Raw genomic sequence first — 12,897 nt, 5'->3', positions numbered from 1 at the left:
TCTATCTACCATTTTCTCTTTTCTGTTACCCTACTGGTAAATTATTTTGTATCTGAGTCCATCACTAGACTCTAAACTCTATGTTGACAGGGATTGTGTCTTCTAACTTTATAGTACTCTCTCAAGTACTAAGTCCAGTGCTCTACACCCAGAAGGGACTCAATAAATACTACTGATTGACAAGTTCAGTAAGAAAGACACTCAGACCCACCTTGACTATTCCTGGGCATTACCAAAATCCCATTTTGAACAAGCTCTAAAATTTTTTTGTGTCTTTCTTTGCCTGACCGCATGCTAAGCTCCCTCCCTCTGCTCTCACTAGATCAAGGTCCTGTTATTTGTTGTCAAACATATGACCAGCTTTCTTATGGACCAAACATGGATGGGTTTTGATTCACACTGTAAAACAAAACCAAAAAGAAGCATTGGAAAGGCAGAAATGAAAGGCTGAAAATATGACACTCATAGCCCTCGGGCATTGCCACTCATTCAATTCTATTTCTGAATCCAAGGAACCCCTTAGAAAACCCTGAAAAGTCACCCTTTCCTCAGACGCTTGTTCTTTAAAGCTAGCTAGCTTCAAAAATTGCCATCATGACTGTGGATCTCTCTTGAAAATGTACCTATTCAATGTCCCTTTACTTTTGGCTATCACAAGCTGTAAGCTGCATGAAAAGCCTCATTGAGAAGCTATGTAGCCTAGTGGTCAGGGCACGGGCATGGGCCTGGGAGTCCAAAGGACCCAAAAGGGGCTGGGTTTTAATCTTGGCTCTGCCACTTGTCTGCTGTGTGATCTTAGGTAAATTGCTTCATTTCTCTCTGCTTCATTTACCTCATCTGTAAAACGGGAACTAAGGCTATGAGCCCCATGCAGGTCAGTAACTGTGTCCAATCTGACAAACCTGTGTTTACCCCAGTGTCTAGTTAGTGCCTGGCATATAGTAAGCACTTAACAAATCACATTAAAAAAAGAAAGAAACAGGGTAGAGTTTTATACTTAATTAATATTTCATTTAACTGAAAAACATATGTCCTTTCTCAAATCTGGCTGCAGCAATTGTTTGACAAACAAATGAAGCAGGAAGGGTTAGATTGCGAGGTCACAGTACAAACGGTGAGTTTTAAAACCCTTTCAAACTGGTTGGGCTAAAAGACTTGCAAGAGAATTAGTGGGATGAAAAGGAAAAGACCAGAAGAGCTACCAAACCCAGGGTGTGAAGAAGGGGTTGGTTTTGCCTACAGCTCCCAGAAGCTACGAGGGCATTCGCGGGGGAGTTTGCCTTTTCTGTCAAAGAGAAGAAGAGCTTGACCAAATCCTGAGAGGGTCTGAATTTTCCTCAGAAAATTCTGAAAAGCACCTGCTGATCTGTATCTCAGTCTATCGATCAATGGTATTTACTGAGCACTTACTATGTGCAGAGCACTATTCTAAGCACTGGGGAGAGTACGATACAAAATAAGCAGATATGTTCCCTGCCCGTGTTTCACCTGCCTAGAGCCTGACTAGAAGGACTCTTCCACGTGGTAACCTACACCATGGTAAAAAAAAAAAAAAAAAAGCTGGGGTGATCTAATTTGTGGTTATTCCAGTAAAACCTTTTCCACCCTCTTCCCCAAACCAAATCCTTAGGCCTCCTTTGTGATCAAGAAAATAGAAAGTGACTTCGTAATCAGATAAATCAGGTGTGCACTTGAAGCTTTTAACTTTGAAGCTTTCAAATATCATTCTGTAAACATTGGTCTTTGTATTCCTCTGGTGGTGTTCTCTCCAATTTCTAATAATCTCGTCTTGGGCCACCATTCTGTTTGGGAATATGGTTCAATCATGATTACTGGGGTCTTCACAGAGCTGCCAAAAAAGATCTCAGTTGGAGTTTCTAACTCCTCTTTTTTCTGGATTGCTCTGAAGATCAGATGACCAGTTTTGGTCCTACTTTGGTGTCACCCTGCTAAGTAGCCACCATCTCATGGAGCTTCTGCTTCCGAAACTAGCGGAAAGAAAATGGGAACTAAAGGCTTCAAGATGAGATATTGTTGCAATGGATAATCCAACTTTTTGGCACCTCAGTTTTGGCAATATCCCTTTACGTATTATGTTAGGAGCACAGTGTATAGCACAGGGTACACATATTTAATAAATACTTTTAGGCCAAAAAAGAGTCATGTACTATTTTCATCATTTTCCAGCTAGAAAACCTAAATTCCGGGACCATGACACTAGCACAGGCAAACACATGAAGAGCCAGTTAGAGAAAGAAATCAACTTTTGGGCCGGCCATGAAAAAACTCCCCTTCTTCCAACTTCACTAGAGAATTTATCAAGCGATAACACATATTCAGTGAAGCCGCAAAACTGCCTTTTTGAAAAGAAATACTGTTTTGTTACAAAGTAATCCTAAAAGTGGTTCATCTGAGACAGATGAAAAAATGCAGGCCCACATATGGTTTGCTGCTTCTGAGCAACTCCAGAGAAAGAGAAACTCCACTCTGCCCCCCACACATCAGCCTTGGAATCCAACAAATCTACCAATTCCCTTGTGCTCGGCTTTCACCCAAGCAACAATCTTCTATGGACACTACATACTGATTGTGGAGATAACCTGGAAGAGAAGAAATCAGCTGAGCAGAGGCAGAGAAGAGGAATCACTTCCTAAGCTTAAAGGAGATCTGCAGCTCCAGACTCCTGCTCCAGTCCAACTCACCATTTTACTTTTCACGAGTTCCTCAATTGCACTCACAAGCTCTGCTGCGCTGGGGGTTTCAGAGCTGGTTGGGCGAACGAGCAAACGGGACGATGTCTGTGAGGAAAGGTTTTAAACACAGAAGGGGGTGGGGCGGGCGGGGGGGTGGGGAAAGACAAATGTTTCAAGTTTAGTTGCTGGATAAACAATGATTCCCTTTCAAATGCCTCTCTTAAGTAATTCCAGACAGAAAGACCACAAGGTTGGTTCTTTTTTTATTTATTTTAAAGTCACCCCTTCCAAATCACAACATTCAGACATGAAGTATTAAATAAATCCTGATTGGGTATACATATGGAAGGCATAGTGTGCCTGTTTTTTATCTGTATTCTAGCAACATCATAATGTTTTCTAATAGGGGACTACGTATGAAAGCTTATCAGAACTTTTTTTGACTGCACTTAAATATGTAAGCGGAATTATTTACTCTATTTCATCTCATCATCTTTGCGCTAGTACGTCACAACTTTGTTCAACCTCTGGCACCCACTCTTTATAAATGATTTGTGACTGCATTCCAGCCTCCCCTCCACCCCCGAGTTTGACTGCAACTTTCTTGATGGAAACCAGAGTGTACCTTGCTTCTGGGATACCTAGTACCATGCTTTGCACTCAGTAAGCACTCAATAAATACCACTGGTTTATTGCTAGATAATATGGAAAAGGGAAAACATACGGTACCTAATAAGTACACATTTCTTAACATTTTACCATGTGAATCTTCAAATAGCTAGAAAAACAATCATATTACAAGGGCACCTACTGTATTTCTTTTAATGAGAAAAAGGAAAAGAGCAGAAGAAGAGGTAGGAGCTTACTGATCAGACAGGGTGGGTGGAAGCAAAGGGAACAAGCTCACCATTTTGTCTGTGCCATCCATTTTCCCCAGTGATTAGTGAAGAGTACAGAAGATCTCTGGCCTCACAAGCTATAAGATGCCAACTTATGGCTAGAATTGAGGGCAAAAGGTGTTGACGATAAAGGATTCTGGGTAAGGGGCATTAAAATCAGGTTCAGTAATTAGCAAACGCATGGTTTGCAGATTACATGTTTCATCGAATAGCTGGAAACTAGAACAGGGTTTGTAATATGAACCAAACTTCATATTAAGGTCAGCTCAGTTGTATGCCATGCAGTAAGAAGAAAAGCTGCCTGATCCACAGGATGAGGACTTCAGATGCATACATGAGTGATGACACTTAAATTAAATACTTAAACTATGCAACTTCAAAAAAAAAAGTTGGTTTGGACTAAGGAAATAGGAATTTGGGGTGAGGGCAATGATGGAAATTCAAATGGAGAGGAATGGAAACTGAGCCAAAACGGAAACAGAACACAAAGCAACATAATGCTGCAGCGAAGGTTTGTAAGAGGAGAAAACAGAATAAAACAAAACAAAATTAGTTGCACAATAATAGAACAGAAACTATAGTTTATTTTTAAAATGTAGAATGAACAAGCTACTTTTAAAAGAAATCAATGAAAAAGTGGTGGGACCAGGAAATGATTTTACCACACAGAAGAGTGTTTATTGTGCAAGAGGTGTTTAAATGGAGAAAATACCCTTTTAGTTAGGGCTCAGAGATATATTGAAAGGGTCTTGCAAATCTTTGGTGCCCGGCTAACCATCCAAATAAAAGCATGTATTTTCTCCTTTTAAAACAGGTGTTCGCCTGCCATGAATCTGGAAACTGTTACCAAGTGGAGGGGTGAGGCAGAAAAACAACACTGGCCAAATCTCATCATTAGTAATACTTATTTTGTAAGCAGGAGGGAACCTTTGATATCTTACCTGATCACCTCATCCCTCAAGATCACTGGTGTGCATGCCTGCACACACGCAACTCGTGCACAGAGAGAACAAAATGCCAAAAGATTCACAACCAAACTAATCCCTTGAACTCACAATCATTTTCCTAAGAGGTGCAGCTCTCCTAACTTGCACTAGATTAAGAAAAAAGTGTCCCCCCCTCCAAAAATAAACCCAAAACCCAGAGGTTGAAGAAATGTCAGAAAATGGAGAAGATTGCCTTGATTTAGCCTCAGGAATTATTCCTTGGAGATGCAGCTGTCAGTTACTGGATTGTGATGGGTCTCAGTTCAGCACACATGCAGAAAATTAGTTTATGCACAATACAGCAAACCACACGGCAATCCAGGAACTAACTATTTTAGCAATGATTTGAAGGGGGGAATCAGTGGAACAAAGGAAAAAAGGAGAAGAAAGGAAAGAAAAAAACGCTATTAAAAACATCTGCTTGATAAAGAAACGTTAGTTGCTGCCAAGAAAACATCACAAGCAGTGACTTCATACTATGGTTTTCCATATTTGAAAAATTTCAAGATACACATTGGGAATAGAATTGTGTCAAAAGGGAACCCAAACTATATCTTGTCAAATGGAATTTCTTTTCAATAGTTTAAATTTTTAAGGGCTTTAGAATTGATCCCTAGAAAGTGACTTCATATATTTAGAATTTGAAGAAACATATGAAGAATTCATATATTTGGAGAAACAAATCTGAAAGAGATACCAATTTGGCTTGGATACCTTGAAACTAGTGAAAATAAAGATTACTAGTTTCAGATATATTTTGGTTGCCTCATAATCACCCCCAAAAAACAAACTTCTACATACCGTGTATCTGACCCACGCTATTTTATTTATTATTTTTTATTTATTATTATTTTTATTTATTTTGGACACTCTGGTTTAAAAAAAACAAAAACCCACTGGACCACAACAATTTCATGTCAAACAATAAACTGGGCTCAACATTAATTGTATGGCCTACATCTCTAAAAGTTTTATGACATGTCACAATCAAAAGAAGAGACTGTTGAATTAAAGTATCAAAGGAGACTTCAAATAAAATTCCTAAGTGCTTTTTCGGGGGCCTCATCCCTGGGATTAGGAAAGATAAATTAACATTAAGTTTAAACGATGAAGACTTATCAGAAATGCACTTGCCCGTAAGCTGCTTAAGTGAAGAACAGCCCTACCCATTACCATCATCTAGGTACAGGAGTCGTCGTTAAGATCCCACGGTCTTGGAAGAATTAGTTTACCCTCATCCCTGGCCCTCTCCACTTTTCTTCCATTTTACCTTATCATCTTGGGAGTCCGGTTGAAGGAGGCTGTGCTGCTGAATTGCCATTGGTGGTGGAAGAGGCACTGCATCAGCTCCTTCTTCCCCTTCCTCCTCTCCGCAGCTCTGCATGCCCGAAGATGACGATTTAGAGAGTGTGCCACTGCTTAGCCCCTCGTTCCGACCTCTCTGCAAAAATGTACAAGACGCTTGATTCATCATGTGTTCGCTGCTATCCTCCTCATGGGGGGACATTTACCGGGTGCTCTGTGACTGAGGGGAAAAGGTGGAGCAAGTGCAGACACTTGCCGGGGGTGGGGTGGAGCAAGGAATGTATGTTCCACTGCCAGCACCACTGTATGTTCTCAAATGCCTTGTGCCTTTACTTGCCATTCTGGGGAAGGGACCCAGACAAGTCTTTTTGGATGTGACTGACAAGGTGTTTCTCTGGACATTTGGTGATGTTCGGTTCGAATGTAACAGAAATAAAGAAGTTAAAACTTGCGACAAAATTCTGCCATCAGATTTAGCCTCTGCGGCGTATTTTATTCTATCCTTCGTAAACCTAATATCAAAATGGAATTATGTCGTAGGCAAGAAAAGAAAAATACAAGCGAAATAAAAAATCACGTGTCAATCTCTGACTTTCAGTATCTCTTTTCACTCTTAAAATGACTAAAATTGTGAGTGACTATCTCTCCTCACTCTATCTCCCACTTCAACCCAGTCTGCACACTTTGTTCCTCATTCATTCAATTCAATAGTATTTATTGAGCGCTTACTATGTGCAGAGCACTGTACTAAGCGCTTGGGATGAACAAGTCGGCAACAGATAGAGACAGTCCCTGCCGTTTGACGGGCTTACAGTCTAATCGGGGGAGACGGACAGACAAGAACAATGGCAATAAACAGCGTCAAGGGGAAGAACATCTCATAAAAACAATGGCAACTAAATAGAATCAAGGCGATGTACAATTCATTAACAAAATAAATAGGGTAACGAAAATATATACAGTTGAGCGGATGAGTACAGTGCTGTGGGGATGGGAAGGGAGAGGTGGAGGAGCAGAGGGAAAAGGGGAAAATGAGGCTTTAGCTGCGGAGAGGTAAAGGGGGGATGGCAGACGGAGTAGAGGGGGAAGAGGAGCTCAGTCTGGGAACGCCTCTTGGAGAAGGTGATTTTTAAGTAGGGTTTTGAAGAGGGAAAGAGAATCAGTTTGGCGGAGGTGAGGAGGGAGGGCGTTCCGGGACCGCGGGAGGACGTGACCCAGGGGTCGACGGCGGGATAGGCGAGACCGAGGGACGGTGAGGAGGTGGGCGGCAGAGGAGCGGAGCGTGCGGGGTGGGCGGTAGAAAGAGAGAAGGGAGGAGAGGTAGGAAGGGGCAAGGTGATGGAGAGCCTTGAAGCCTAGAGTGAGGAGTTTTTGTTTGGAGCGGAGGTCGATAGGCAACCACTGGAGTTGTTTAAGAAGGGGAGTGACATGCCCAGATCGTTTCTGCAGGAAGATGAGCCGGGCAGCGGAGTGAAGAATAGACCGGAGCGGGGCGAGAGAGGAGGAAGGGAGGTCAGAGAGAAGGCTGACACAGTAGTCTAGCCGGGATATAACGAGAGCCTGTAGCAGTAAGGTAGCCGTTTGGGTGGAGAGGAAAGGGCGGATCTTGGCGATATTGTAGAGGTGAAACCGGCAGGTCTCGGTAACGGATAGGATGTGTGGGGTAAACGAGAGGGACGAGTCAAGGATGACACCGAGATTGCGGGCCTGAGAGACGGGAAGGATGGTCGTGCCATCCACGGTGATAGAGAAGTCTGGGAGAGGACCGGGTTTGGGAGGGAAGATGAGGAGCTCAGTCTTGCTCCTCTAGCACCAACCAATTCACTGTGCCTCAATCTTGCCTGTCTTGCCACAGATCCCTTGCCCAAATCCTCCCTCCAGCCTGGAGCTTCCTCTCGCTTCATATCTGCCAAACCAAAACTCTTCCCATCTTCAACACTTTACTAAAAATCATACCACCTTCAAGAGGCTTTCCCTAATTAACCTTTCATTTCCCCACCAATTTGCCCTCCCTTCTATGTCACTTACACTCTTGGGTCTATACCTCCTAAGCACTTTGATTTTTTCTCCACCCCAGTCTCACAGCACTTATGTACTTAGCCTTATTCTCTGTCATTTCCTCTACCTGCAATTTATTTTAATGTCTGTCTTCCTCCCTAGATTGTAAGATCCTTGAGGCCAGGAGCCATGACTGTCAAATCTACTGTACTGTACTCTTCCAAGTGCATAGTCCAGTGCTCTGAACACGGTAAGGGCTCAATAAATATCTCTGATTGAATGGCAAACTTAGGAAAGAAGACAAATGTAAGGGTTAAGATACAGCCTCTGCCAGAATCTGTATTATAATTATATCTATGGACGATAATCTTCAGCAGAAAGGGTCTGCAAACGAAATTAAGCATGAAGCAAACCCTATTCTTTCCTTTCCATTAAAGCTTACAAGGGATTTGGGGAGCTAGAGATAATAATCATTACTGTCGGTCCTGGGAGTGGAGGATTTCCCAGTTAAAATACTGATGCCACCAATGCGGGAGGTGGCAGAGCCAGATTTCCTGGATTAGGTTAGAATTAACTGTTTCTCATGTGATCTCCCTCAGAAAAGAGGAAAATGAAAAATACTGAGCTTTCTCTGGGTATGCTTTATCATGTCCGGTATTCAGAAAGGCTGTCGGTGGTCACCCATGGGAATTTGATTTTCAAACAGGGCCAGGAAACATCAGATGAGGTGTGGGGTTGACCAGGAAGTCACAGAATATGGCACTTGTGTGCAAGATGCCAGAAAGCATTTTGATTCCCTGGCCTTCAACCGCAGTGAGATCAATTATGACTTGGAGTACAAGGACCTGGTTTGGCCAAGCAAAGCTTCCTTTCAAGCACAGAAGAAAGAATCTAAGGGGAAAGAAAAAGCTGGTAGGGATGTGTGCACGACCACCGACTACAGCCAAGATCGACGACTAGAACCCGCTCCCAGCAGGGCAATAATCCTTTGCTGTCTCAGCAGGGTGAACGTGGGCCACGGCACATTGCTTCCCAAACAAACCCAGTGTGCACTTTCCCCCCCCGCTTCCTTTCCCACTGACCTCCTCAATGGTTTCATCCTGCGGCGTTGCCGCACTGTCGTCAGAGTCTTTCTGAGACCCAGCGTCGGCACTCTTGCGGACCTCTCTGCTCTTCTTGTGCTTGTGGGCCAATTTCTTCACATGCCCGTCCGCCTTGCCGCTGCTGAGGCGTCTCACTGGGCTGGTCAGCCATTTCCTCAGGGTGTTGCCTGGTCGCTTGGGGCCTGGAGAGCTCTGGGCCCCAATCATGTGGGGTTGAAGGGATGTAACTGAGGCAGGAGGGCTAGCATCGTTACTAGAGACGGACAGAGAGTCTGCAAAGCAAAACGCATTATGAGACTTCAGTGGAATATACGAAAGCTTGCCAGCCTCCGTAATGCAATATTCTGAAGGGAAAAAAGTTGTAAATGAGTGCAATAATTATGGTACCTGTTATGTGCTTACTATATGCCAAACTCTGTACTAAGCCTGGGGTAGATCAGGTTGGACACAGTCCCTGACCCACATGGGCTCAAAGTCTAAATAGATGTGGAAACTGAGGCACAGAGAACTTTAATGACTTCCCCAAGGTGACACAGCAGACAGGTGGCGGAGCTGGGATTAGAACCCATGTCCTCTGACTCCCAGGCCTGTGCTCTTCCCCCTAGGCCATGCTGCATTAGGGCATCAAAACAGCATCATCGAAATATAATAAAAAATGCAAATGTCCTAGGTGATTATGAACCCAATGTCTATACGTGTCACTGAAGGAGACCGAACGATGCCATTAACAAAGATCTTTCATGGCCCACCAGCCTGCCTTTACAAATACACAGTGACGGAAGGAAATAGTATAACTTTAAACGCCTATGTATTTATTCATCTAAGAGTGACCTGTGTTGGGCAAAAGTGATAAATTCATGAATATGTCAAAGAGGACATGTTTGAGAGAGGGAGTACATTCTGAGTTGAGCATAGAGGTCCTAACAGTCTTTTTTTAGGGTATTTGTTAATTGCTTACTAGTGTCAAACACTATTCTAAGCACAAGCTAATTACATTAATTACAGTCCTTGGAAGGAGAACAGGAGAACTGAGATCCAGAGAAGTAGTGACCTGCCCAAGGTCACAGAGCAAGCATTTGGCAGAGCCGGGATTAGAACCCAGATCCTCTGAATCCCAGGCCCGTGCTCTTCCCACTAGGCCAGTTACTTTTCAAACAGCTGTGCATCAGAATCCAAGTACAACACAGAAAAATGAGTTAGACGAACTCAGTAGGTGAACTACATTTCTTCTGGCTTAAACTACTTGGAAATTCCTCCCTTAGAGGAAACATTTAGATTTAGAAGCCCCAGAAAAGTAGCAAACTCAAGGCATATGCTGATCTAAAAGGAAAAGGGGGGAAAAATGCCAAATCCCAACCCGTCTTTCTAAAAACGCACGAATGTGGCTGATCCCATCTTGCATTCCAGTCCAGTCAGTCCTTGCACAAATGACCTTCCTGGGAAGAGAAAGAACTACTGCTGCTAAAACAGAAGTGGGCCATTTTTTCAGTTACTGTTTGCTCTCCCCTCTGAATTGGTACACACCACCATAATTCCAACTCCAGCCTTAATTTGGTTAAAAGTGTTTGAGGAAGAGTCTTAATTACAGGTCCCGCTGGCCTCAGCTCAAATGAAATGAGATGAGATGTTTTCACTTGAGGGAGGGAGTCTCGGGGAGAGGGGCAAGGGGAAGGATGTAAAATAATTCTCGACATTTCCCCCTTTCTTGGCAGTCTTTAAAAGGACTGGTGGATAGATTTAAAATATCTCTGAAGAGACTCACTCACACAAACACCTGCATTAGTTCTATTGGCCAGGGTTGTATTGGAGGAGCTTAGGTTTTTCAGTCAAATCGCAAGATGGTAAATCCCTTTCCAATCTGGTGATTATATGTACTGTTTCTCACTGGCATTCCAGACTCTGGGATGAGATAATGGGTTGTATGTGAATTGCTCTCCAACTTCTCATCCTCACCAGCCCCAACTCAGAAATACCAGGCTGTGAACGGTTCACAAGCACAGGCTATAGTTTACTACAAGTACGTGATTTTTGAGGAGGACTGTGTGACCTTGGCCAACTCACCTAACTTCTATCAATGGAGAAAAAGCATGGCCTAATAGAAAGCCATCAGGCTTATGATTTAATCTTCCAAGAAGAGTGGAAAGAGCAAGGGCCTGGGTTCTGCCAATTGCTTGCTGTGTGACCTTGGACAAGTCATTTCACTTCCTCTGTGCCTCAGCTCTCCTGTTCTCTCCTACTTGGGCTGTGATTCCCAGGCAGGACAGGGATTGTGCCTGATCTAATTAACTTGTTTCTACCCCAGTGCTTAGAACAGTGTTAGACACACAGTGAGTGCTTAATACTATTAAAAAATGGTATTTATTGAGCATTTAAAGTGTGCAGAGCACTGTACTGAGCACTTGGTAGAGTATAATACAATGGAGTTGGCAGACACGTTCCCTACTGACAACGAGCCTTCCTTTCTCTTTGAGAGCCCTGTGCGGGACAAGGACGCTGTGTTATCTGGGGATGTAGTATCATAAACAAATGCCACAATTAATCAATGGCATTTTTGAGTACTTACTCTGTGCAGAGCACTCTATTAAGCATTTGGGACTATACTATAGTACTATACTATAGTACTATACCAAGAGAGTTGGTGGATACATTCTCTGCCACAGGGAGCTGATATTATATTCTAGAATTAATGAATTTAATTAGGACATGCCTGGGAGTAATATCTGCTCAGGGAGCAGAAGCAGCACTGAGCAGTCAGGGTGGGCAGGGTAAGCCCGTCAAACGGCAGGGACTGTCTCTATCTGTTGCCGACTTGTTCATCCCAAGTGCTTAGTACAGTGCTCTGCACATAGTAAGCACTCAATAAATACTATTGAATGAATGAAAGGTGAGTGGGTCTTGCTGACTCCCAAAGAGCTCTGATGCCCTCTACCATTGCCATTCCCGGTCTCTGATACCTCCTTCACTGAGAAGCGGCGTGACTCAGTGGAATGAACCCGGGCTTGGGAGTCAGAAGTCATGGGTTCTAATCCCGGTTCTGCTGCTCGCCAGCTGTGTGACTTTGGGCAAGTCACTTAACTTCTCTGTGCCTCAGTTCCCTCATCTGTAAAATGGGGATTAAAACTGTGAGCCCCACATGGGACAACCTGATCACCTTGTATCCCCCCAGAGCTTAGAACAGTGCTTTGCACATAGTAAGCGCTTAACAAATACCACCATTATTATTATTATTATTACTCGGCTCCCATCGCGGCTAGTGGGTGGGAGAGCAGGCAACCCTCTCTCCTGACTTCCCTCTCTCATGGCCAAGTTCAGTGCTGGGTTGGAGCCATCGCTGCTCAACTGGCTCCACTCTGCAAATCTTCAACCAATTACCCATGACTCTGGCTACAGAGGCCTTCTCCCTTTCCCCTTTTCCCATTCAGTGGTTCCCTTAGCCCATTGCCAATGGTTCTTGGCAGTCTAGCCCTCTTGGCCAGGGATTCCGGTTTTTCCATGCTTGGCTGTTGCCACCACCTCCGTCCTCTATTGTTCCCCCTCCCAACTCCCCCGTACCACCTCACCCTCTTACTGCTCACTGAAAAAATAGTTCACAAAAGTCAATTTGGCTACCGCAAGGTTTCTTTAGGACACATCTGTTGACATTAGAGAAGCGTGGGTTGAAAAGAACCGTTTGCAAATGCCAAGCACAGGGTTAAGAGTAGAACATTCTTTTTTGAAAAGAACCTCCTGATCCAGAGAACAAAAACATATTTGGAACTTGTCTGTGTGGATTACTGGAATTTTTAGTGGAAGCACATCCTTGTGTCTCTTTCACTCAGATTTCACATTTTACCTCTCTTTAGTTAATGACGGAAAGGGCACAAAGGAAAAATGATCCTTTAACTTCCATATTACAAAACCCCAAATAAAGGTC

The 12,897-nt window shown here is 43.6% G+C and overlaps 1 protein-coding gene across 2 annotated transcripts in view; it reads right to left on the bottom strand.

Moving 5' to 3' along the window:
• Positions 1–12,897, bottom strand: part of TRIO (trio Rho guanine nucleotide exchange factor) — a 324,651-nt gene that overhangs the window by 34,029 nt on the left and 277,725 nt on the right. For both annotated transcript variants that reach the window (XM_029054039.2, XM_029054043.2), the window contains exons 35-37: positions 8,964–9,256; positions 5,849–6,019; positions 2,703–2,798 (exon numbers count right to left, since the gene is read on the bottom strand). In XM_029054039.2, the coding sequence (XP_028909872.2) occupies positions 2,703–2,798; positions 5,849–6,019; positions 8,964–9,256 (560 nt within the window). The remainder of the gene's footprint in view (positions 1–2,702; positions 2,799–5,848; positions 6,020–8,963; positions 9,257–12,897) is intronic.

Source organism: Ornithorhynchus anatinus, chromosome X3, assembly GCF_004115215.2.
Source record: "Ornithorhynchus anatinus isolate Pmale09 chromosome X3, mOrnAna1.pri.v4, whole genome shotgun sequence".
Lineage (NCBI taxonomy): Eukaryota > Metazoa > Chordata > Mammalia > Monotremata > Ornithorhynchidae > Ornithorhynchus > Ornithorhynchus anatinus.
This window is presented reverse-complemented; position numbering and strand designations above follow the sequence as displayed.